The sequence below is a fragment of the Bos grunniens genome, chromosome 7 (assembly GCF_055505025.1).
Source record: "Bos grunniens cultivar Pamir isolate PY7600 chromosome 7, Bosgru_T2T1.0, whole genome shotgun sequence".
NCBI classification, from domain to species: Eukaryota; Metazoa; Chordata; class Mammalia; order Artiodactyla; family Bovidae; genus Bos; species Bos grunniens.
The window spans coordinates 79,555,238-79,581,247 of record NC_141171.1 but is presented as its reverse complement, the minus strand read 5'-3'; the positions used below and the strand labels follow the sequence as shown (position 1 = coordinate 79,581,247).

General features: G+C 40.5%; 1 protein-coding gene across 2 annotated transcripts in view; it reads right to left on the bottom strand.

The window, feature by feature from the left end:
- TENM2 (teneurin transmembrane protein 2) overlaps positions 1-26,010 on the bottom strand; it is a 1,167,677-nt gene that overhangs the window by 760,838 nt on the left and 380,829 nt on the right. Inside the window, exon 1 of one of the 2 annotated variants that reach the window (XM_086412766.1) lies at positions 919-10,917. The exons of the other annotated variant lie outside the window; for it this stretch is intronic. Coding sequence (XP_086268892.1) covers positions 919-964 — 46 coding nt within the window. The 5' untranslated portion in view covers positions 965-10,917. Of the gene's footprint in view, positions 1-918; positions 10,918-26,010 lie in introns of those variants that run through there. 2 annotated transcript variants of the gene reach the window in all.

The window sequence follows — 26,010 nt, the reverse complement described above, 5'->3', positions numbered from 1 at the left end:
GCCTTTTAAGCTTTATCCCAAAGCTCTTTAAAGGAGAAATGCCATCAAATATAATCCACAACTCTCATTCACGCGCACAAAAGGGACAGATTCCTAAAAGCCACCTACAGTGGAAGTCTGCATGTATTCTATATTTAAGGTCCTAATGCAAAGTTCTGACTTGAGGCTGATAATTACCCCCTTCATTATTGAGCCGCTTAAAATCCAGGAAGACTGATCAAACAGCACCTCCAGAGTTAACTCCCACTCCAAACTGTCATAATTCAGTTATTCCTAATTATGCACTGGACCCTCTTCTAACACACACCCTAACCTGGTGTTTTAACTTCATATTTCATTTGGGACAACACTTAATCTCCATTTATGAAACATCAACCTGACACAGGTTAAGGACACAGAAACGGCGCTGCACCCAGAAGATTCAAGCCAAACACAGCTCAGCAGCTCGACTTAAATAAACTCTACCCTTGCTCAAACCTCCGGTGAAAAATTATTATAACGCAGCAGAAGTTCAGTTAGAAGAAAAATTTCAAATCCCAGCTGTCTCCCAGGGTTTAAGTCCCAGACTTCAAAAACAAGATCAATTGAATTATTATTATTTTTCCCCCGTTAGCTATTTAGAATTTCACGTAAATGCAAAGTGCTATTCTGATCAAAATCATCTTTCTTATCTCTCCCCTGAAATAAAACGGAGGAGAAATCATTCAGCTTAAATGCATTTACTATACAAATCTATTTTCAATTGAATTTGCTGCATGCTCTAATTCATCAAAATTAATACAGGTACTTTCTATGTTAAACAAAAGGAAGCCGACTGAAAAATCGGCTTCTGCTGCGGATGCCTTTCTCAATTACAAAACGGTGAAAACAGAGATTTAACTAAGCCACTCGGTCAAACCCTCCGATGGGCGCTCTTACCTGTCTCAGCTGAAGGCTTCCTTCCCTTGTTAGCAGCGTGCAGCATCTCCACTAGCTCGCCCCAATCCTCACCACCGGTCTCAAATTACACCGCTAAATCCACCCCCCGCCTTACCCCCCCTTTCTTTCTTTTCTTTTCTTTTTTTTCTTTTCTTTTCTTTTCCCCAGCAAGAAAATGCTTATTGAAAGTGATTAGTTTTTGTTGTCCCTTTTAAGTCCCTCCTGCGGGAAGGAACAGGGGAGCAATGTGACGCCACCTTTTAATCTTTTGTAAGAGTGAAAAGGCAGAAAAGGAACGCTCGATCAAACTGAGCTGCACACATGACTAAAACTCGCAGGAGAGGCTGCCGCTGCCTGGCGAAAGCACCGCTAGCTTGAGTGTAAGAACAGAGAAGAGGGAAGAGTCAATGGAATGTGACAACGTATGTGCATCAAAGGCAGGAGGAGAGAGAGAACAATGAGCGAGGGAAAGACAGCGGGGAGAGGGAGATGGAGAGAGAGATGGAGAGAGAGAGGGAAGAGAGAACACGGGGGAAAAAGATAGAGCGGGTTGCAGGCAAAGGGTTCTGAGAATAAAGCCACAGTGCAGTGTCTGGCAGCTTCTGTTTTTATCTCAGCAAGCATGATACACTGCCTCTCTCATTTAGAAACACATTCGTGTATCTTCCAGGTTTGAAAACTGAGATAATCGCCATGTGTCTCTGGTTTTGTCTGATTGGCATTTAACTGTGCGGTGTACCTGTGATTTTTTTAGGATGCGTTTATGTGCAATTTATTTCACATATTTATTTATGTAGGCAAAAATGAAAGCTGCTAATTTCTACGGCAATTTGCGGCGTAGTTTTACTGGCAGATGGAACTCTACTTATCATAACTGCTGACAAACTGCCACGGGTAAACAAAAGAAGAAACAAATGCTTCGTCTTGATAATTGTCTTTAAAAGGAAGAGCCCACACCACAGTATGAGCACTTGCAGAAACCTAGGTTTCCTGGTTAAAGTTGGAAAGGTGGTTTCTCTCTATTCGTTTGATTAAGAAAGGCAAAATAAAAGGCAGGGCAAGATGTTTGAAAGAAAGGTGTTGGAGAAGAGCTATTAGCAAAGTGAAAAACCTTAATTCTCTCTGGTTTCCCTCCAAATGTGACAACAGGCTTGCTTTCTTGAGTCCTGGAACAGAGTTTTTGAGTCACTATTTCTACAGACTTTTATTGCATCCTTCTGCCTTCCTGTACCATTTTAAAAGTAGGTTCCATTTTTAAAACAGTCGAAAAGAAATGATTTCCTAATTCAAATGGTTTCGAATGGTGTTTCACCAGCTTTGTTCCATCTGCACTCATCTCCTGCCACGTGGGGGCTAGGATTACACAGTTAAATTCCCTAAGTGACCTCTTGTATAAGGATGTAAATTGCTTATTCCAAGGTCAAGTATTTGGTATAAGTTAAGTTATTGGTGAAAATAACTGCTTGCTTCCCATGGTAACCTTAGCTAACGCAGTAGAAGCCAGCAGGAAGAGGATATGTTTGAGTTTCTGACTGACCGTCTTTTTGAAATGAAGCAATTCTAATGATGGAAAATAAATCTCATGTATCCTACTCATAATAGTTATTATTTGGGAAAAATGAAAAGAGCAAAACAAAGCATTCAATCATTTTACTTTAACTACAGTGTATCCCACTATATCCCTGAATCCTAGGCATCTTGTATAAACCACCCGATACAGACTGAGAACTGGTCCAGGAATAAGACCTTCTATCTCGGCCCTGGCCACATTGCTATATCCAAAGAGGGATTGCTTGATCTTGTTAAACTCGGAGTGTCATTATTTCCATGGTTTGCCAATAGGAGGATGTATCTTTAGTTTCGACCCAAATAAAGAAGGAACAAACTCCCTCCCAACCCTCCAATGGGATCAAGATGAAGCCCTACTGATCATTAAGACGGAGTTGAGAATGGAGAAATCACAGTGCCTGAATAGAAGGCAGCTGGCCAAAGAACGGAGAGTGCTCAGATGTAGAAGGGAAAGATGAGGGCCAGTGAGTAGCTAGGAAAATGGTGCCCTGGTAAGTCCAGAATCCTCTGCTGGCATTTCAGAGTGTATTGGAAGCAGTCTCCTTTAAATGGCATTATTGATATAGGTTTTATAGTTAAAATTAACTTGATACAAGGGAGTAAGTAGGCTGGGAATTTTCTGCCAATAAAAATAAAGACCTTGTTATAAGACTATAACTATTTTTTAAAAAATAACTATTTCAGTGCAAGAAAAGCTGGGGAGTGGCCTGAGTCTTATTGAACAGGATCAGCAAAGCATAGTCAAGGTAAAATAAAAAGAAATCCAGGTGGCAAAAAGATTTTTTTTTTAAGCTATAAATGGCTATCAGTGTTGTTGCTTATTTTTACCACTTCTTTAGTGAGGAGGTGGGGACCCTGAGTGGGCAATTTTTGTGGTCTGATTTATATGACTTAACCTTGACCATGGGGGAAACATCTGACTATACTGAGGTGCCCAAGTCGGCCCAAATCACATTAATATTTCTTGCGAGAATATGACGTTCACAAGTTCTTACTTCTCTGCAGGACAGCTTTCCCCCGTGAGCTTATACAGTGGAGGGAGTGTGTGCATGCTAAGTTGCTTCAGTTGTGCCTGACTCTTTGCAACCTCATGGACTGTAGCCCACCAGGCTCCTCTGTCCTTGGGTTTCTCCAGGCAAGAATACTGGAGTGGGTTGCCATGCCCTTCTCCAGGAGATCTTCCCAACCCAGGGATCGGAGCTGGGTCTCTTGCATTGGCAGGCAGGTTCTTTACCACTAGCGCCACCTGGCAAACCCATACTATGGAGTAGATGGTGGTTGGAATCAGGCTGTGTGGGACTGAATCCCAGCTCCACCATTTGCTTGCTGTGTGATCTCGACCAAATTATTTTGCCTCTCTGTGGCTCTTTCCTCATCTCAAAATGGTTATAATAACATTACCTGCCCCTTGGGTCTATCACTAGGAATAAATAATGCATGTGCTGTTATGAGTTTTGTTCCCAGCATATAGCAAGTGCCTCATACATGTTAATTCCTATTAGAAAATCCACCCAAAAGATTTTTTTTAATAGTTAAAATAGACAATATTTTTTCACCTCAGAATAGACAACTCACAAAGACTTATTTCCACTCTGACCTTCCTTGTAAGCTCTAGTTATTTAACCTGCCCTCTGGGTCTTTCCACTTGGGTGATATGCGTAAAACTCAAGATCTACAACCAAACTCATGAATCAAAACCAGCTGTTTCTCCCAATTCCCTCACCTGTGTAAAGTGTATAACTCCTGAAGTCATATGGGGTCCCTTTCTTTTCTCTCTCATCATTTGACTATCAATAGCTATCAAATATCACCCCTCTTATCTTTTAAAGTTATTGTTTCATTTCCAGATTTTTAATACCTTCTCCATCTGGGCTCTTCTGTCTGGACTATTGTGATAATCCTCTAATGCAACACTTGGCTGTGCTTTTCTGTCCTGAAACACATGGACGGGGACAAAATGCAGCATTCACTTCTCTAGGGACAGTCCTAGGGTCCTGCCAAAGACCCAGCCAGATTGTAACACCACTGCTTTTCCTCTTCTCAAGAAAGCACTCAGAATCTAAGTGAAGGCGAGTGACATTATTCTAGGAATGACCTTGAATCTGCTCTAATGGGTGAAGCAGCTAATCTTCGGCAAACCAATACTTTACTATTAGTGCCTTGTTAGTTGTGACACTTCTCCCAACTGTCATGACACTGCTATTGAAACAACCATTTTAAGAGGTTTTCTTCTCTTCTCTAATTCATCCTTGGAAGCCAGAATAACCTTCTTAAAATGCCACTCTGAATGACATCCATCCCCAATAGTTATTGACTGGTCGATTGAAAGTCTGTTTTATTTCATTACTTTATGTGGCAGCTAAAAATTCATCAAAGGTTCTCCCCAAATGACAGTAAAATTGTTATCACTGAAGAAACAAAGAGGACATAGGAAAAAAATGTAGGAAAAGGAGGAGTTGTGTCAAGCCAATAATAAAAAAAGATCATGCTACTTTCCTGGCAATTGTAATATTTGTGATTACTGTCAGCCCTTTAACATTTGTCATTTGTGATTTCTTTCCTCATTCTAAGTATATATTAGTTTTTAAAAGAAATCATCAAAGGTTCGCAGTTCTCTAGAGAACTAGTAGGAATCACTTTGTTGTGCAGTGTTTTTCTCCCCCTTCATATTCAGTCATCTCTGACACCAACCTATCTGTGTAAACATTCATTCTGTCCCTCACTCAGGGCTCCTGCCCTCCCCACCCCACCCCATCCCCCGAGAGATCACTTTCAGAGCCTCATTCCTCATTCTCTTTAGAGAGTCCTCGTCTTCATCACAACTTAGCTAGAGGGAAGGTGATTTGTATAATAATAAAACAGCGTGTCTTTGGGGTTATTCCTAGGTCCCCATGCTGACTTGAAATTTGCTTCCTAACTGTGGGACTATTGGGCAAATCAATTTTCTGTTTCATCATCACTGTCGTCACCTGTAAAATACTGTGATGATGTAACTTCATTAGGTAATAAATGTAAAGGGATTAGCACAATATCTAGTACACAGCTAGTACCCACTCAATAAAGAGGAATTAGTAATCATACAAGTGCTATTAAATGACAGGGATTTATTGTTGCCTCTAATTTCTAAACCTCAGGACAACTCACCAAATGGCTATTAGACCCATTTTACAGAGGATAAAGCTGAGCTTTAGCAAAATTAACTTACCCAATATTACACAAAGAACAAATACAGAGCCAGAATATAAACCCTTGTCTTCCCACCTTGCAGTTATTTTCATCCTTGCCAATAATTTACCACTTAGTCTATATCATCCTGGCTTGTTATTATGTTTTTTTTTCAGGTTTGTGCCATACTTTTCTATGTTATAGACTAAATGAGAGCAATATTCATGTTTAAACTATCTTTGTATATTTAGTATCTTTCATAAATCTTTGAACAAAGTAGCCTGCCTACTTGGTAAACGTTGACTGCTTGATCATCTGAGCTCATGGGGATTCAAGTTTTTAACCATATTTAAATTCAGTGACACTGATTTTTTGCGGAAATGGCTTCATCATTCTTTCTATGAGAAACATCATAATTATACAAAATAATATAAAAGAGAATGAGTACATATGAGTGAGGCATGGAAATAGAAAAGAATGACTGTCTCTGCAAATAAAGCTGTAGGAAAGTGATACTCATCGATTTGATTTGGTTCTTCGTACTTGGCACTTATATTCTGCTTGAAGCTAGGGCCCTCAGGCTACCCATTCCATGCATGGAAAAGTGAAGGTCATTAGCTGAGTGTCATCCATTTAAGGTTTCACCGAAAGGCAGAAATAGTCAAATACCCATAGCATCACCTTTAATTCTACTCCATCACCTTTAATTCTTTCTTTTTAAATAAGTGCAATAATTATATTCTCATTTCTTTTCTATCTGGATATTAGTCTATAAGATACTAAAACAACCTGGAATAAGGTAAAATATTCAGTGTTTTTCAGTGTATGTGGTGATAAACAATGCTATTGAATTTGCAACAAGTTGAATGAATGTTTTCATTTCAAATATGTGTAGACCATGGTCTCTGTCTGTCTTTGCATGAGTAAAAAGCAAGAGAACTGAGAAATCCCTGTGCACCCCACACAGGATAATTAATGTCATCAAATGCTGTTGTCTGGTACCCGTCTTTTGATATTTGCATACACTTCATGAAGTCAGGATATTTTTTTGCTCACTGCTGTATTCCTGGTAATGAAGGCAGTGCATGGTATCGGTAGGTGTTCAATACATATGTGTCTGATAAATGAATGAGTGAATGGGGTCATCCCCTAGTGCTGCCTAAACCCATCCATTTCTGGAGACTTTTTTGATTCCCACATGACTGGTATATATTCACCCATATATATTTTGTACTCTGCCACTTTTCCATGTTATTTCTCATGGAATTAATTTTGTTAAATATATGATAACCTTTGTTCACAATAACATTTCCTCAAAGAATCCTTTCTGGATTATATTAGCTCATGGTAAATGCTCTTTTCTCTAATTTCAAAGCACCCTTCACATGAAACTTTTCATTACATGTAATTTTCCAAATTAATCTTGTCCTGGCTTTGGATATCTCAGACTGTTAGTGAACTGTATTCTTCTAAAATCTCTAGGTTATTCTTATTTCATCATTTAGATTTTAAGTTTCCTGAAGACTGTAGGAACTAAGTGCCTTTACTTTTTAATGTATAATATGTATTGCTATTCTTTTGAGTACTATCTTGTATATAGTGTGTGTGTATAATATATACATATATATTAAATTATATATGTATATAAATAGCATGTTGATTGATGTTTATACTGAAAGTACGGATAGGTATAAAATTATATTATTCAGAAATTATGTGCAAAAACATCTAACACAGCCCTCAGCCTTTAGAAAACTGTTGTTAGGATCCTGCTAGAATAGTGGCAAAATAGAATTTTATTGTAGCTTATTCTGCCATTAGGTGAAAGACCATTCCCTTTGTCCCAGTGTATGTATTTCTGAGCACATGCGCAGAATCAACCAGTATTTCAGCTAGTGTGAAATTAACTCACTCCAACAAACTGAGATTTGCAGGCAGGAAGAATTAACAACTGTCTTCTGGAAGATTATAATTTTTTTCCCTAATCATAAACATATTAGTTGAAAGTCAGCTTATACTGACCTGTAAGCAACTAATCCTTAGAGAAAAGTTTTCTCAGTTCCATAGGGTCTCATCTATGGGGTCATTCAGATCTGATTATCCGCTTATTTGGGAGGTTAGTCTTTTCTTAGGGGAGATAGGATGGAAGAGAACATGGTGAAAGATACCTCACCTTAATAAGCCTTACTCCTTGAACACAGGAGGTTTCTTAGGAAAATTTTTTCACCCTTCTAGAGATTCAGGATGTTGAAACTATCTATAAAGTACTGGTTTTCAAAAAGAAAAAAAAATTCTCCAAAATAAAAGGTTATAACCTCTGAAGTTTCAAAAAACCCTTCATGTGTTCTTCTTACTGTAAAGATGAGATAATTCAGGTCCATTCTTGTATCTGTTTCCAAAACTCCAATAAGTATATAAGATGATTAAAGGTTGGTGATATAGTTTCCTGAAATTAGTTTATCAAATATTCTAATCATATCAGATCTTATTTAGCCAATTAAAACAAATTATTTTGCTTATAAAATTGTTCACATTATCATGTTCAGGCATTTTGGTTTTTTTCTGCTGAAGGGAAGCCAGTCCTGTCTGTTTTCTGTTTCTGTTTTGCATAGTGATTTGAATACCCCCTTATGTGAAAACCAAAGTGCCAGCCGCCTAATCCTAAAGTACAAATGGAAGGCAAATCAAGAGAGAACCTCAATTCTCTGCTTGCCATGGTGGACCGAACAGAGTTGGCCTCAATGAAACTCTAAGAATTTACGTTCCTCTCTGTTGAGTTGAATACAGCCTTCGGTGGATTATTTGGTTCTTGTTACTGATGTTTTTCAATAAGGAACATTTGAAAGCATCCAACCAGAAGTTGCACAATGATCACAGCCTTGAACGTATTCATCAGAAAAACGCATTCACCGCTACAGGTTTTATTTTTACCGTAACCAGTGTACTATGCTGTTTGCCAGTTTCTTCAATACTCTTACCTATGACAATCACAAAAGCAATTCGCAACCTTACTTATCAGATAGTTCTGTTTTACAATAATCTGGTTGCTACTTGTAAAATCCAGGATAAAACAGTGCAATTTCTGATGTGGAATATCTGAAAAGCTCTGGAAGCTGCTAGGAAGAGATATGCACTAAAATATGTAATGTGATGGAATTACAACAAACAGACATTCTGGAGGGTACACACTCAAGTGCCTCTCAGAGTGTGACATTTAAGGGTGCAACTTGCAAGATTTACAAATACATTCTGCATTTAAACTGCCCGCTTTGGAGCTCTTTCTTAGCTCCAAATTGAATTCTCTCATTAAAAAAAAATTTTTTTTTAAGGTAGAACCCTCTCAAAAAGAGTGATCGATCAAAACAATCGTCACTGAATCACTGTTTCTAGAACAAAATGAAAATAAGGATCTCAATTAAATTGTTCATTTCACGCACAGGTTCCTAGATATCTAAATGCACTCTGAAATCAACATCTTTCTGACGAGAATTTAACTAACACAAAAAAGTGATGATTTTAACAGCTGTCAAATCCCCTGTGATAAGAGGCTTAAAAAACAATGCAAACAAACAAACCACTTTTCCAGTGATTAGACTGTGCAGATGTCAAAGAACAGTGTGTTACACACTCCCTGGAAGAGTATGGATGCACGATAAATCTTGTAAAAGGAGTTTTCATGACACTGCATTAGTGTGAAAGAAAAAGGGGAATCGTGTGCACCACTGAGAGGCAGTGTGGCACAATAGAAAAAGTTTCTCTGCTTCAGTCTCAGATCGACCACCACCTCAGTATGTGGCATTGGTCAGTTCACTTAACCACTACCCACCTCCACTTCTCCATCCAATAAATGGGACGAGCAGCTCCCAGTTTCTGATAATAAGATTAATAGAAAACATTAGTATACTCATAAAAATGGAGAACTATTTCCCTTGTGCAGTCAGATTCTACCAGAGCTAAATCTACTCTGAGGGAAGAATAAATTGTATTCTAGAAGCTGAATGCTTTCCCTGAGGCTTCTGGGGCACCAATTAATAGATTGAGGCAATAAACCACTCAATAATCCTGCATTGGCTCAAGGAATTAATGCAGCTCACCTCTGTTGCTGTGAGTGCAATACCATGTACTCAAAGGATGTTCAATAAATATTAGCTGATGATGGTATTGACAGGGTGCCGTGTACAGTCACAGCACTAAGTGAATTATGAAGTTTACAGTTGTTCAGAAAACTCATTGAATAATTCTTGGCAATCAGGGAAACATATCTCTGACCTCATTTACTTTATTTTGATATCATCTTATGCATAAGAATAATATTGCCCATCCCTAGACACTTAATAGTCTTACCCTAGTGACTTAAGAGAATACAAATAAGGTTATCCTTCCAACTACATTCAGAATCTAGGCACATCTTAAAACTCCCATTGTCATCACCCTGGTGCAATCCATCACCATTTCTTTTCTGGATTATTGTAGAGCCTCCTAATTGCTCTCTGTGATTTCCACTTTTGGCTCCTGTGTCAGATTGCAACAAGAAAGACTTGCAATGGCTCTGACCTCATGCATCTGTATTCCTATGTAGTCCTGACCCACACTGACCCTGGGATTGGCCTTGTGACTTTCTTTGGCCAATGAGATGTGAGCAAACACCATACAAGTAAAGGTATCATAAGCACTTGGGATCTGGGGCTTACCCTGTTGGAAGGGCGCCACTTCCATAAAAGAAAGCCTTGTCTGACCTCCCGGAAGATGAAAGATGACAGAAAGAGAGAAAGAGAGGCCCAACCATTTCCTGGAGTCCATCCATCATCTGACCCACCAGCTAGACATAACTGGATGAGGGCAGGCAAGCCCAGCGGAAGACCTGACCAACCAATGCACTAAAATCAGAGAAATAAATTCTTCTTTCAAGCCAGCAGGTTTTGATGTGGTTTATTTAGCAACAGGTAACTGATACAGGCTCCTCCTCATTATTCTCAGGTCTTCAGACTGATTCTTTTCATAATATAAAACGGATAATCTCACTCCTCTGTTCAACACCCTCCCTCCAAGAATTCCTCTCTCTTCTAGAGTTAAAGCCAAAGCCTTTGCAATATTCTAAAGACTGGAGATGCTTCAACCTCTTGCAGTTTTTTAGGTCCCAAATCCTACTAATTTCTCCCTCATTGTCTCCCTGGCAGCTACACATGCCTCTTTCTACAATGTTCTTCCTTGTGAACAAGGATTAAACTCTTATCTCATTTGAGAGTGTCCTCTCACATCATTTTTTTTCCCAATGATGCCTACTCTGTTTACAACTGCTTCACCCCTCACCCCAAATTCCCCATCCACCCCCTTGTGGTTCTTTCTCCAATGCATTTAACATGTCTAAATCACTATTGACTGCTTAATTTTTTCCTTGTCTTATCCCTTTACCAAAATGTGACTCAGATGATAAAGAATCTGCCTGCAATGTGGGAGACCTGGGTCAGATCACTGAGTCAATAAGACCCCCTGGAGAAGGGAGTGGCTACCCACTCCAGTATTCTTGCTTAGAGAATTCTATGGACAGAGAGGCCTTGTGGGTTACAGTCCGTGGAGTCACAAAGAGTTGGATATGACTGAGAGACTAACATTTTCACTTTTTTTAAATTCCAAGAAGGTAAAGAATGGTCTTTTTGGTTTACTCTTGGATTTCCAGAACCAAATCCCATGCCTGATACTTAGGATAGACAATAAATATTTGCTAAATTATGAAACAAATCCTCCTGGGCTCCAAAGGTGCTCCAATTGGATTCTACGTGGAATGATAGTGTTGAGAGAGAATAGAGCCCATAAGGGCACACAGCTGATGCAACTTCCAAAGATTTATGGGCCCTCATCTGACAGAGCACAGAAGTGGCCTTGTGGTCAAGGAAAAGAGAAGGTCAAGGAGGTTCTTTGGGCAGTATTTTATCAGCAGGTCTCTTCAGCAGGTAGTAAGAGCTGCAATCAAAAGCAAAGAGAAGTGACTCAGCACCAGAAAAGCCACCTTGGAAAGGCTAAGGAGGACCCCAAGGGAAGAAAAGGAGACTTTCCTGGCCTGCTTGGATAGAAAAAGCAAAAGGTCCAAAGAGAAAGATGCATCCAAAGAATAAAACTGGTCTTTTATTGGAAGATCAAGTTTGTAATGTGCTTGTACTTGTTTCACCAAATGAGATGGTTGGAGGCATCACCGACTTGATAGACATGAGTTTGAACAAGCTCCAGAGTTGGTGATGGACAGAGAAGCCTGGCGTGCTGCAGTCCATGGGGTCTCAGAGAGTTGGACAGGACTGAACAACTGAACTGAAAGAAAAATATATCTGAGGCTTTGTCTTTTCATGTCGATGTCAGGGTTGAGAATGCAGACCAATGAACACCTGTTACAGGACAGAGGCGTGCACCCAGGGGCGTGATGAGTTGCCAGTCACACTCTATAAGCATGCATATTTCAAGGCTTGCTGTCAGTTTCCCTAAAAAGCTAGCACTTGATTAGACCAATCAGAAAGATGGCCCAAGCTCCCATTTGAATACTTTATTTTGTGAAAAAGTCCATCTTCCAAAAGCATAGCCTGGGCTGGCGGTGAGGCCTCCAGCTTGCAGCACAGGTGTGCTGCCAATAATTCACTTTGGTTACTGCCAAACAGACGTGACCTGGGAAGACTTCACTTCACCTCACCGACTCCATCTTTGTGCAAATCTCATCCACAACCATCCATTTTCCTCCTTGCCCACACCTCATTTTCCCTGTTGCTCTGCAATTATTTATTATCTGGCTCAGTAATTGTTTTGTTTACAGTGGCCATGCAAACTCTATTGTTAGGGGGGGAAAAAACATGCTTCTTTGCCCATCTAGATTTTCCTGTGTGGGCAATAAAGGATGTTGGTCTGTAAGAGCTCTTAATATACGGTTCTCTGTGTTCAATTTTCCAAAAGATGAAAATTGCCCAAAAGCAAAGTAGGCAGAAGTATGGTGAGATGCTGCTGCAGCCCAGGTTCCTGCTGATGGATGCTGGCCCCCTGAACGTCAGGGAGCTCCCGCTAGTCACTGCTGTGGCCCCTGCTTTCTGAGGAGCTGCAGCCCAGGTTCCTGCTGATGGATGCTGGCCCCCTGAACGTCAGGGAGCTCCCGCTAGTCACTGCTGTGGCCCCTGCTTTCTGAGGAGCTGCAGCCCAGGTTCCTGCTGATGGATGCTGGCCCCCTGAACGTCAGGGAGCTCCCACTAGTCACTGCTGTGGCCCCTGCTTTCTGAGGAGCTGGCAAGTCCTCCGCTTCACCCCTCCCACCGTCTCCTGAACTGCTTCAGTTAGTCATCCCTGGTCTTTTATAAAACCAAAACACCGACAGGCAGAACTGTTAGCCCAGCCTAGCCGATGAGGAGGCTGAAGGAGGCACTGGGACTTGGGATCATTTTTTTTTTTTTTAGTGATTCTCATGTATATATTTCAGCATTTGATCCCACTTCACATAAAATATTTACTTCATGACGGGCGATGGGGGAAATGTCATTTTTCAAATTTCTTTAGCTTAATTACAAAAGATGTAAATGTGGTCTCGCTTATGGGAAAAAAGTTACTCTTAACAATGAGGTGTAAATTGGTGTCCGCTTAATCTGTTCACAGTAAGAATAAAACCTCACACTCGCCTCCTCGCCCTTATTTTTGCAGTAGTACCTGGGAAGTTAATGCATTCTCTTGCTGCATCTCCAGTCTCTTAAAGAGACAAGAGAGAGGGGTTTCCTGCCTCATCCTTCTACCAGCTGTAAGAACATTCATTTCCAGTATCTCTTTTGGACTGCGGACAGCTGCTATCTTTTTTGACCTCAGTCACGGGCAGCCAAAATCTAACCTTTTTCTGGTCTCTTCTCTCTCCCCAACCATTGTGGTCTCCTGCAGATCCCCAAATGGAGTAAAATTAATAGGGGAATCAGTGTTATTTATACAATGACCTTGTGCTCCTGGGGGAAGTGCAGGCGCTATTCTTTCACTTATGATGTTTTACATTTCAAAGAATCTAGCTCTCTTTGATATCAAAGAATGCAATGTGCTTTAATAGGTTAATCAGGCTGCATCAGGTTTTCCTGCATGTGGCTCTGTTCCAAAGGAAATGATTTGGCTCCTAGTCGATGGATTCTGACAAGGGGGCTCAACATTAATATTTGAGAGACTCAGTATACTGGGGGGGTACCTAAATCCTCAAGAAAAATTGCTGGCTTTGCTTACTTCTGTCCCTCTGTGGGTAACAGAGGGCTCTTCTCGGCACTGGCGCTGCTGACACCGAGGCGTGATCATGCTCTGTTGTGTGGGGCTGCCTTGTGCCCCAGGATGTTTAGCAGTGTCCCGTGCCTCTCCCAACTGGACTGTCAACAGCGCTCTCCCCATTCAGGACAATCAAATCCAGACATTGCCACCCATCCCCAGAGAGGAGAACCAACCTCTGTTTAGAATCACAAGGTTAATTGAAAGAGTGATGAGGATAAGAGATTCCATTTAGGGCTTATGATATGTTTAGAATTTACTGGATTATTTATTTATTTCTTTTTTGATGTGGACCATTGTTAAAGTCTTTATGAATTTGTTACAATCATGCTTCTTTTTTTGTTTGTTTGTGTGTTTGTTTTACATTTTCGTTTTTCAGCCTCAAGGCATGTGGGATCTTAGGTCCCTGACAAGGGATTGTACCCACAGTTTCTGAATTGAAAGGTGAATCCTTAACCACCAATCACCAAGAAAGTCCCAAATTTACTGGTTTAAATGATAATTAAGAACTCACTGTGAGCCTTTACTAATGACGTTATGTGTTTGATCTCATTTGATCCTTAAACCTATGAGGTAGTTTTTGTGATCGATGTTTTATAGTTCAGAAAACCGAGGCTTAGAGGAGTTAAAATAATTTGCTCAAGACTTCCCAGCTGAACAGTAGAATGGTTACATATGTCTAAATCTTGAATGGCAGTGCATTAAACCTCTCTCTCTCCTTTCTGGCTTTGCCTCCTCTTCTTGGGGTTATAATCTGAGTATCTAAATTAAATTCAGGAGTTTATTAACCACCACTAACTTTAGGAAATGCACCTACAAACTAAATAGGTCTAAACAAAATAAGGCTATGTCTGCCCTCAAGTAATATAAGCAAAACAGAACATATAATAGAGAAAGAAATCAGATAAACATTTGACAAGGGCCACTAACAAGATCAGGGCTTCCCAGGTGGCATAGTGGTAAAGCATCTGCCTACCACTTCAGGAGGGCTCAATCCCTGGTTCTGGAAGATCCCCTCGAAGAGGTCATGGCACTTCCTCCAGTATTCTTGCCTGGAAAATTCTATGGGCAGAGGAGCCTGGCGGGTTACAGACCACGGAGCTACAAAGAGTCAGACACAACTGAACATGCACGACAAGATCAGAGGTCAAAGTGCTCCGGATCGTAGTGCTTTCGCAGACCTCAGTGTGCAGCAAAAGCACCTAGGGGGTTTCTGAAAATGCGGGTTCTGCTCCTAAGTAAGTATGGATTCGGGCCCGACATTCTGTATTTCTAACCAGCTCCTAGATTGTGATACTGCTGGTCTGAGGAACAGTTTTTGCATTACGCTGTGATGTGCTAGGAAATGTAGCCTCAATGCATTTAAGTAGTGAGGCCCAACAGTGTGTATCTGATGCCAAGAAATCATTGCCACAAGGTGGAAGAAGTGGGAGGAGGGGGTGGGATTGCCTTGGCCGTGAGAGGCACACTTGTCTCTCAGCCCTCCGTTTGCAATGTCCATGATGCTCCTACTCATGCTGACGGCCCACATCTACCGCAGAACATCTGCTATTGTAAAGGACAAATATTAATTTGAAGCACGAAAACACCTACCCATTGAACACAACTTGTTTCTGAAAACAGATTACATTCTTATCACCAATTCTGTACTTAGAATACTTCTCTATCCTCAACACCCTCTGCTGTTAGCTACAGAGGAAATATTATCATCCTCCCCTCCAGACCTTGTGACTTGAATGACTACTGAACCGCAACTGGCCAAGAGATTACATAACAAAGGAAAATCACATGCGTGGGAGGCCAAAAACAGATATTTTTCTTAATCCAGCAAAAGTCACGGTTAAAATGATGACTATGAGGATTATAAACTAGATTGTCATTTATCTGGCTGCATTCAGACAGGTGGAATTGACTCCTGTAATAAACATTCACAAAGAAATGGATTGGGAACCATCTCCACTAGTGGCCGTGGCATCTACACCCAGACCCCGGGGACTTCTACAGATCATAGGTTGTTGTGTGACATCTGGGTTTGACCAGAAGTCATAATAAAGGGGACAATTTTTGAATCACTTGATTCTCTGAATGCACTCAGCTAATTTGCTATCTACAGTGCAGAGGAACACAGCAGAGGAATGATTCACTGGGATGTAGGGATGGATGAGATGAAAGCAAAGGCTGAGAGGCTGAGAACTAGAAGTACCTGGTTATCGCTGACTCCTATTCCAATATAAATGGGACAGAATTGTGTATATTTGAGGTTATAAGTATATCATCATCAAAGTGCATTGTACTGATGGAGTAAGATTGAAAGCTTTGGTTCATTCATTAAGTACAGATACCGTCAGTCCCTGCTACGTGCCAGATCCCAGGATACATACAGGAACTCTCTGTCACCCCCGTTGTCAAGGGTCATCTGGGACAAAGTGTTTCCCATTCATCAGTCATATGGGTCACACCTTTACGATTTTAGCCACATCTACTACTGCCTTTACTGATACTTACTCAGCACTTTTTCTTTAGATCATCTCATTTTTCACTGTTTTAACTTGGCCTTATCTTTAGCAACAATAGCTAAATTGTATATTTTAAGCAGTTCTCAGGACTGACCAAACCTGTTGCTAAAATATTAAAATAAGCTTCAGTGACTATAGGTAGACAAAGCCTACCCCCTCCACCCCCATTGCCCCAGCTTAGCCCCCTGGCCCTGTCCAGGATCCAGCACATCACAGGGGCCTGGCCTGACAGATAAGGGATTCCTAGTACTGGGACACTGAACTTTGGACAACATCGGTTCTGTCTGCCTGAGCCCCTTTCTACACTATTGTAGTTTCACACAACATACAGGATTTCTGATCTGGGTTTTTTTTTTGTTTTTTTTTTTAGAGGGCTTGTACACATTCAGTTTAAAAACAAAATAAACCCTTCTGTTCCAAAAAGCTGTTACCGACTAGTTAGATGCATCAAATCTGCAGTGTGAGAAGTTACACTTTCCCCAAGCTCAGTTTCTCTCTTCTGTAAGATGAGCATAATATTAGTAATTCCTACCTGATGGATTCAATCAGGGCTTTTCAACCTCAGCTCTATCAGCACTGTGAGCCAGATAATTCTTTGTTGCGGACTCCTGTCCTCTGTGTTGAGCGGCATCCCTGGCCTAAATCCACTAGATGCCAGTAGCAACCCCCAAGTCCTGGCTATTCAGAATGCCTCTCGACACTGCCTAATGTCCTCTGGGGGGCAAAAAGCATCCCCCAATTGAGTATGAGTGGGTTAAATAAATAAACCCGTGTAAACCGCTCAGCCTAGTACCTGGCATGTACTATAAGCTCAGTAGTATTCATAGTAGTTATTAAACACTTACTGTATGCTTGGCCTCCTTCTAAGCACTTTAAATCTATTACCTTAGTGAATCCATACATAGCCTTGTGAGCTTGGTCCTACTATTATTCCACTTTAAAGAAGAGGAAAATAAATGGCAGAAAGGTAAAGTAACTCGTTTGAAATTCCACAGTTAGCAAGTGGCAGAGGCAGGATTCTAACACAGGTAATCTGTCCCCAGAACCCTTGCTCTTAGCCTTTTGTCTATCTTCCCTTTGAAGGAAAGGAAGTCTCTACAAAACTAGGCAGCCTGGTGATGATCGGGAGAATGAGGATGGAAAAATTAGACAGTATCCAGCAGCCTAAGATTTTCATGTGAGAAATTATATCCCCCATAGATATCCCAGGGTACAAGGCACCTGACGGGAAATTAAAATATAGATTATCCATCATTAAATGTTCATGTCCTGGAGAAGACTCGAGAGTCCCTTGGACTGCAATGAGGTCAAACCAGTCAATCCTAGAAGAAATATTCAACCTTGAATATTCATTGGAAGGACTGATGTTGAAGCTGAAGCTCCAGTACTTTGGCCACCTGATGTAAAGAGCTGACTCATTAGAAAAGACCCTGATGCTGGGAAAGATCGAAGGCAGGAGGAGAAGGGGACGGCCGAGGATGAGATGGTTGGATGGCATCACTGACTCAATGGACATGAATTTGAGCAAATTCCAGGAGACAATGGAAGACAGAGGAGCCTGTCATGGTACAGTCCGTGGGGTTGCAAAGAGTCAGACACGACTTTGTGACTGAACAATAACAGCACGCTGGGGTTTGTATACACATCCACACTTTTCTAAAATGATTCGAAAAAATCTTAACTTTCCCCAAACTGATAGAGATAGAAAAACTAAAGCTTAACATGTCAGATACACATCTGGCTAGAATTGGTACGATGAGGTGTTTGGGGAATTTGGGAACTGTGGAGAGATAACGTGCAGTGTGGTACCACGGAAACGCGCTGGGACAATCAGACTGTAGTCCAGCTGCCTGCCTAAAACAGGTGATGGCTGACACGGCGCCCTGCATTCCCCGTTGGTTACTGAGCCTTGCATGTTTTCCCAAGGACGCTTCTTACTCCAGTGCTTTAGGCAGCTGGATATATCACAGGCATTGACACAAATTAGAAGCCATTTGTCAAGGCTGGTCTAAGAGAACCCAGAAAATCCACTGACCTACTGTGTCAGCTTGAGCACTAACACTCTCGGTTATGCTTCTGCTTACCAGCATCAAAAAGAAATCATTTGTGATGTTAAATGTCCATCTTAGTGTGGTGGTGGTTGTGCCTGCTCAGGCGTGACTGACTCTTTGCACCCATGAGCTCCTCTGTCCATGGGATTCTCCAGGCAAGAATACTAGAGCAGGTTGCCATTTCCTTCCCCAGGGCATCTTCCTGACCCAGGGATTGAACGTATCTCTCTTGTGTCTTCTGCATTGGCAGGTGGGTTCTTTACTGGGAAAGCCCCCTTTATACTATATATAGATTTAATATTTATATATATAAATATAAATATATATAGATTTAATATTTATATATATAAATATAAATATATTTATATATATAAAATAGAGATCTATATGTACTGTGCTCACTGACAAACAAAAATTCATAAATATCAAAATCAATGCAAAAAGAATAGGCAAGTGTAAACACAGGATCTTGATATATGCATACATGAAAAAGAAACTGGAATACTAAGAATAACAGTTCAGAAAGATACTAGTATTTCCTGCCTCTAAAGTTTTAGAACCCAGGCTAACAGTGAATCATTAAGTTTGTCATTGTTGAACACAGAAAAATGGGAGCTTTTCTCCATTTGACTGAAAATCTTTGCATTTCTACCAGTCTGAAATAGAAACTTGCAATTAAATCAATTAAGCAATGAAAATCAAATATTCCATTAAAATCTAATTTTCCTCTTATCTGATTGGCTGTAACTCAACTGGGTTGAAAACAGATGAGAGAGGCAAAATGACTCAAAGTCTGAGGCATGGAGACAGGAGAAAGAGAGCGTTTGAAACATGTTCCCAGGAAATTTAATAAGGGCATTTTATTTTCCTTCTGCTTGTGTAAGTTTAGCCATTAGGGGTTCCCCAAACATAGGCTTTCAGAACTAATTCAGCAGATTAAAATGCGAATCGCAAGATTCCTTTCTCTTCTATCGTCTTTTCTGCAAACATGTCCTTGAGGTTTCTCTTTCCCCTTAAGGAATTGGAAAATGTTGGTCCACGCTCCTATTCAGAAGATGCTGTGTGTCTTTGTGCACATTAGCCGGCCTCAAATTTAGTTGCTATGACTGACAGTCAGATTGGAATGGGCTGTGTTTGCTGATTTGAGGAATTAACTGAGACCCAGAATGTCAAGGATGGATTTCTTCCTCTGAGTGGCAAAATGGAGGGTTTGGCTCCTGGAGAGGCTGAGAAAGAACATGGCAATGGACTTAAACATTTTCTTTTCCTCTGTCCTTAGAGGTGACAGAACATAATATTTTCTATCCCAGCAACACCCATGAAAAGACTGCTGAATCTCCAAGAAGGAAGTGGAAAATGACTCCACATGTTCAAAAAGCAAGTAGAAGAGAAGACAACTTCTAAGCAAGGTGCTTTTCCAAGTTTGATTGACATCAAGATGTCCAACTTGATCTAAAACTATAACATGTAAACAGGCAAAAAGGAAAGAAAATGACGACTTTCCGTAAACACAGTGCACTTCAAATTTTAAACATGAAGGTCGGTATTTCTGGGGTGTTTTTCTTTAAAAAATTCAGTTGTCAAAATCATCTTTAAAGCCTAAACCACTGGGATCTTAAACAGAGAGCTATTCACATTTGATTGCCATAAATGCTAAGTTGCTTCAGTCGTGTCCGACTCTGCGACTGTATGGGTTGTAGCCCGTTCCTCTGTCCATAGGATTCTCCAGGCAAGAGTACTAGAGTGGGGTGCCATGCCCTCCTCCAGCGACTCTTATGTCTCCTGCATTCTTGATGACTAGCGCCACCTGGGAAGCCCTTTTAATTGCCATAGCCAGCTGCAAACTATGTGAATCTGAGAAAGCACACAGAACCACAGAAACTTTTTCAAGTGCCACTACAAGTGTATGTGTGTTTGTGTGTGTGGGTGTGTGCACACGTGTGCATCCATGTCTATATGCTATGGAGAAAGGAAAGTCTTTAATTTGGTGGCTACACTCTAGTTTCCGGAAGAATGAGTGATGGGAAATTTGTGGTTTTAATCCTGAAATTAACAACAACAACAACAATACTTTATAAGAATTTTCTTTGCTCTGCTGCTCACATCCCCCCACCACCCCCCTCCAAGCATCTGTCATCTCTGAACAGTTGGAACAGGTTGGAGGAGGAGAAGGAGGAGCTGAGACAGAGACATTCCTTTGAAAATAGACAACTGCTCTTGAGTTTCTTATCTCTGCCACGCTGTCAGCCCCATCCATTTCTTAGTGTTACAGATCATGGTGGGAATAAAGGCTCTGGAACTGGGCTGCCTGGATCTGAAACCCAAGCTCCTCTGTTTATCAGCTTGGGCAAATTATTTTACCTCTCTATGCCTCAGTCCTGATCTGTAAAATGCAAAAAAATGACAATATATGTGTCCTAGACTTGTTATGAGGATTCTAGGCCTTCTAAGTGCCTTTCGTCTGCAGTAAGTATCCTTGGTTCTGAATGTAACTGTCAACATTACATCCACCCTGGTAACAGTCCTGTAACCCACCACCTCCTTTGCCACTGGATTCATTTAAATGATGAGAACTGTAGGGCAAAGTCATGAATCTTAACATCTGATCAGGACAACTGTCAGAAAATAAACATAAAATGATCACCACTCCCCACATAGTCTCAGGTCTTTCCAAAGAGTCTGGCTTGGTTAAGATCTTTTATGTTTAGGGTATAATACATCCAGTTATTGAGTCAAGGCACGGTAACATTCCTTACTTCAATTTAACCATTTTTTAAAGGTAGGTCAGGAGCAATGTCATCCCTATTTTAGAACCAAGATAAATAACAATTTATTGTCCAAAAGGTTGGAGAGCCCTACCACAGAAATGAATGAAGGAGTGGATATTGCTCCGGTTGTAATTCTGGACAAAAAAAAAAAAAATGCGTCAGAGGAAAGCCATATGTCCCTCTGGACCTGGTTGGAGGAATGTATCCCACCACATGCAAGGCTGTTGCCAGATCTGAACAGGACCCTTCCATTCTGACAGAGGGCCACCCCTCCAGCCTTCTTCCTCCCCCACTGAGGGAGACACTTGGACTCTCTCCAGCCTGCCCTGCCCACCTGGAATCTTCCAGGCCTTTCTGTCACAATAGTGCTTTAGAAAAGTCTGCGTGAAGGGGGGAGACTCTGGTATTTAACTCCATCCATCAATGTCAACCCCTCTTTCCTCGCTACCCCGACAGCTTGGTACATTTACCTAAAAGCTGAATAGCCTAAATGGATGGATTTTGTGCTGGTCTCATTAGAAAGGGAAATTAGCCAGGGACTGTTCAGCTGTGCAGAAAGCATGCTGATCCTGAAAGCCTATCCAGCCCCCACCCCCAATCTTTTCCTCATCACATATGATGTCCATGATTCCTTGAACATTTCTTAAAGGTTTCATTTTCCCTAGTTCCATCTCCTTCTCTCATTGCTCAGCTCCAAACTGGGCACAGGTCTACATGCTCCGTGAGGGTCGATGACCTCAGAGTGGTTCCATACTTTTCTGCTATTCAGAGGTATCTACTCAGAATCAGCTTTTGAAAAAGACTCAGGATTATTTACTGACATAGTATCAACTGTTGTGCCTCCTGCATGCCTCTCCAGTCCAGTTCATACCACTCTCCCCTAAGCCCCAAGTTCCTGCCATGCCAGCCTGCTGTGAGCTCCTGGGGACCATGGGTGCCCTGCCACCGTTGAGCCAGGGTGTGGGTGCGTGTACTGTTTTGTGTTGTCTGAAATAGCCTTCTCTGAGTGTCACACAGTTCACTCTCCTTCCTTTCATCTTTAGCTCCTGGTGCTGCCTCAGAAAAATCTTTGATCTCATTAAATTTGGCCTCTTGCTTTCGTATGTGTTCTGGAAAATCATGTTTCTGTCCTTCAAAGTATTTTTCCTTAGCCTTCAATTACATTTTTAATTTGTTGCCTATTTGAATAATGTCTTGTTTCTCTCCTAAATTAGAATTCTGTTCCATGGAGCAGGAAGTCTCTCTCATTTATTTATTCATTCATTCATTTATTCATTTATTATTAACTTCCCATTGCACACCATCACCTATCATAGGGCTTGGCAACTAGTAGGTGTTTTCTAAGTATTTGTCAAATGAATGAATATCATGACATAAGACGCTATGCTGTTAGGATGCTTAAGAATGTAATTCTCCTATTTTCCTATCACTTTTGATCTCCCTGAAGACAGCAAGAGAAGAAATCTCAGTCTTCTGTATAACGACTATTTACGGAATATGACAGTCATTTTGCATGCCCAAAGCAGCAAATTCCTCCAACACTAATAGGCATTACAAGCTGTGATGTCAATGTGGCTGGACGATGCTACTGTGGCCCTCTTATTTTGTGGGGGTTAAAGAGATAAGGGTCCCTCTTTGGTTGTATCATCTCAGTAGCAATCAAGTTTAGCTAAATATGGCAGCTTCCTAACTAGTGCTTCAAAAATCAGAGACTAATATTGGAGGCTGCAGAGAATCAAAATAAAAATCATGTGAAAGAATTGCAACTCTCAAAAATAATGCTAAATGTGACAGTGGAAATTTCCTGATGAACTGAAAGGAAGTACCGTATTCTCTTCCAATGTAGACCTCAGGATATATGTGCTGCTTGAAGTTTAGAACTTCAGGGAGTTCTGATTAATAACACAGCTATCCCTGACTGTTCACTACAAGTGAACCAAGGTATTTTGCCACCTTGTCTAGCACATTCATTTATGGTCACTTTGCATTGACAGCAGCCCAGAGATACTTTCTAGGGTACTTAAGAATTTTGATTAAGTAATAGACTAAAGTGATTTATTGAAGGTATTGTGTCATACTTTTTCTCCCCAGAAAGCCCCCAACATAGCTGTTCAGTGAATGAGCAATTAGAGAACATTCACCAAAGAGCTGTACCTTCTGTCTCTGCTTGAAGGAGGTAAACCATATCCTGCTGTTCTCTCACCAGTGGCCTAGAGGTCACTCCTCCTTGAAAGCCCTCACTTTTTAAATAACTCCTACAAGTTGCTGTCAGCAGTCCCAACAAAGAGCAAGCTGGGACCTTTCATACTTCAAACCAAGGAATATCTGTCTCTCAAAGAAAGTACACAATGAAGTAGGTTTGTGCAGCCACTTAAATTATACAAAATTAATGATCCACCCTTGATAAGGTAGATAGATAGATGAGAGAGAGAAAGAGAGGTGAAAAAAATCTCAAAACTTTTATTTTTACAAAAATATTGTTCATATCTATATCTTCACAAAGAAATATTTAATGTTATATTTAGACAAAATAATCTGTAAACGTTTACTTTGCTTACCGATTTATTAGCTTATTAGAAAATAAATGTTTATATATATATTTATTTATTGCTGACAGAAATGGATAGATAAAATAATCAAAACATTATGTTTTGCTTGGAGGTTGCTTATTGCTTATGTGTTTATTGGGTTTCTTCTCATGGGAATGGGAATGTGCTAAGAGCAGAAATCTTGTATTCCTTGGTCACCATATCATTTCCAGGGCATAGAAAAGTGCCTGGCATATACTAAACATTATATGCTGTTCTTAACAGCAAGCGCTTCACCCTTTAGCACACATAAATATGCATACATTACTGTACAAAGAGATACCCACATAATCATTGATAATATATGTCCTGGATGGTTCAAAAGATTTTCATAGGCCATCAGGATCCTGCTTAATCTTTGCTTTCCATGGTGATGCACGCATGTGCTTTACCACCAGCGCCACCTGGAAAGTCCCTCCACGGTGATAGTGGCTTTAAAATGTTCTCCCCCAACAATAGGGCGACTCCGAAGTATCAAGGGTTATTTTCATCATGTAGAAATTACTCAGACCATCAGGGATGCACTAGTTGGCATGGGGTCCCAAATGCTGTCACTGAGTCAGAGATCAACCTCTTGAGAGGAAACTGCCAAGCTACAGATCAGCTTGGTGCCATTCCCAAGTGCTTGGACACAAGCAGGGATGTGCAAAGCATTGAGTACAATGAAGTGACTCCCTCTCACTGAAACTAACAGAAATTGACTACCACTTAACCAAAACAGAAAGTGATTTCTGACTCTGCAGCGGAACAAAAATACAGACACTCATATTTTGATCCTAAAAGGCAAGAGTTGTGAGAGACCCCGGCAATAATGCACAACAAAGCCAAGGGAATCCTGCCCCATAGTAAAAACCTCTGCTGGGCACAGTATGGTCCAGGAGGAGAGTGAAACAGCAGTACGCACCACTGTCTGAAACTCGTAGCTAGGTACTTTCACTGCACCATATGCTGGTTTCTTTAAGTAACCCATTACACAGAAATTAAATATCTTGTGACAGATTGTTTTGACAGTGGAAAAAAAGAAAGCGGGAGAGAGTGGGAGAGATTTAATTTTTTTTAAAAAAAATGCATTTGACTGAAGGCAAAACGTTAGGTAGATGTTAATTTAACAGATGTCTAGTTTTGCATCATCAGCCTGAAACGGGCAATTTCTGGCAAGCCTTCCCACCACATCACAACACAAAATCCTCTCAATTCCACATGGATATGCCTTTCACAACCTTCCAAGTGAGCCATTTTCATTCAAAGGAAAATGCCTGAAATTACTCAGGGAAGATGCTAACACCTGGCAATAGTTTGGAAGGAGGAGTCCATGAATGCACCAAGGTATAATGGAACAAAAGTCGGCTCGCAGCAACTTTTTAGCTGAGAGAGAAAGCAGGAGGAAATGAATTCACGCTGCAAAAACAGCTAACGCATCACAAAGTTACCACGTACGATACAATAATTTCAATCTGCAACTAGTAGCTAGTTCATACGTTATCCAAATACATCAAATCTCATTTGACATTATTATGATGTATAGAAATCTAACAGTTAAGAGTTATTTTTATATAACTATCTAATTTCTACATAACTGCATATAATTGTAGAATATACTGGTTAACCAATGTAATGATTGGTTCAGTCTAATGTAATTAAACTTGATAAATTCAGATTTTGTAATTTTATTTTCATTTTGGAGCCAATGTGCTTTCTTTAAGGACATTTTCATAAGCCTTGCAAAGTTCAAGCGTACTAGATACGATGCTCATAATGGTTCATGTGCAAATTGCCTTCTATGTGAAATAAAACAAAGCTTCTAGATTTTGGATTGGTGTTACCCCAATCTTTGCACACTAAAGATATGTTGATATTCATTTCTTGGTAGAAGCCATAAGATTACTCTATTCTGATTAGCTGAAAGGAAGTACCGCTATAAACATAGACCCTAGAACTGTTCCCATTGTGATAAGTATTTTTGAAAAGAAAAGAATGCAGGAAAGAAGGGAGAGAGAGGAAAAGCAGAATTCTACTACAAAGGATTAATAATCTATTCTTGTATATTCAAAGGCTGTTCTACAATTCTGCAGGATTATTAGTTAGCACTACTTATTTTAATAGCAAAGAACATTTTACAACTAATGTAATAAAACATTTCACTCTCAATAAACTGCAAATTCTACCGCTCCTCCCCACC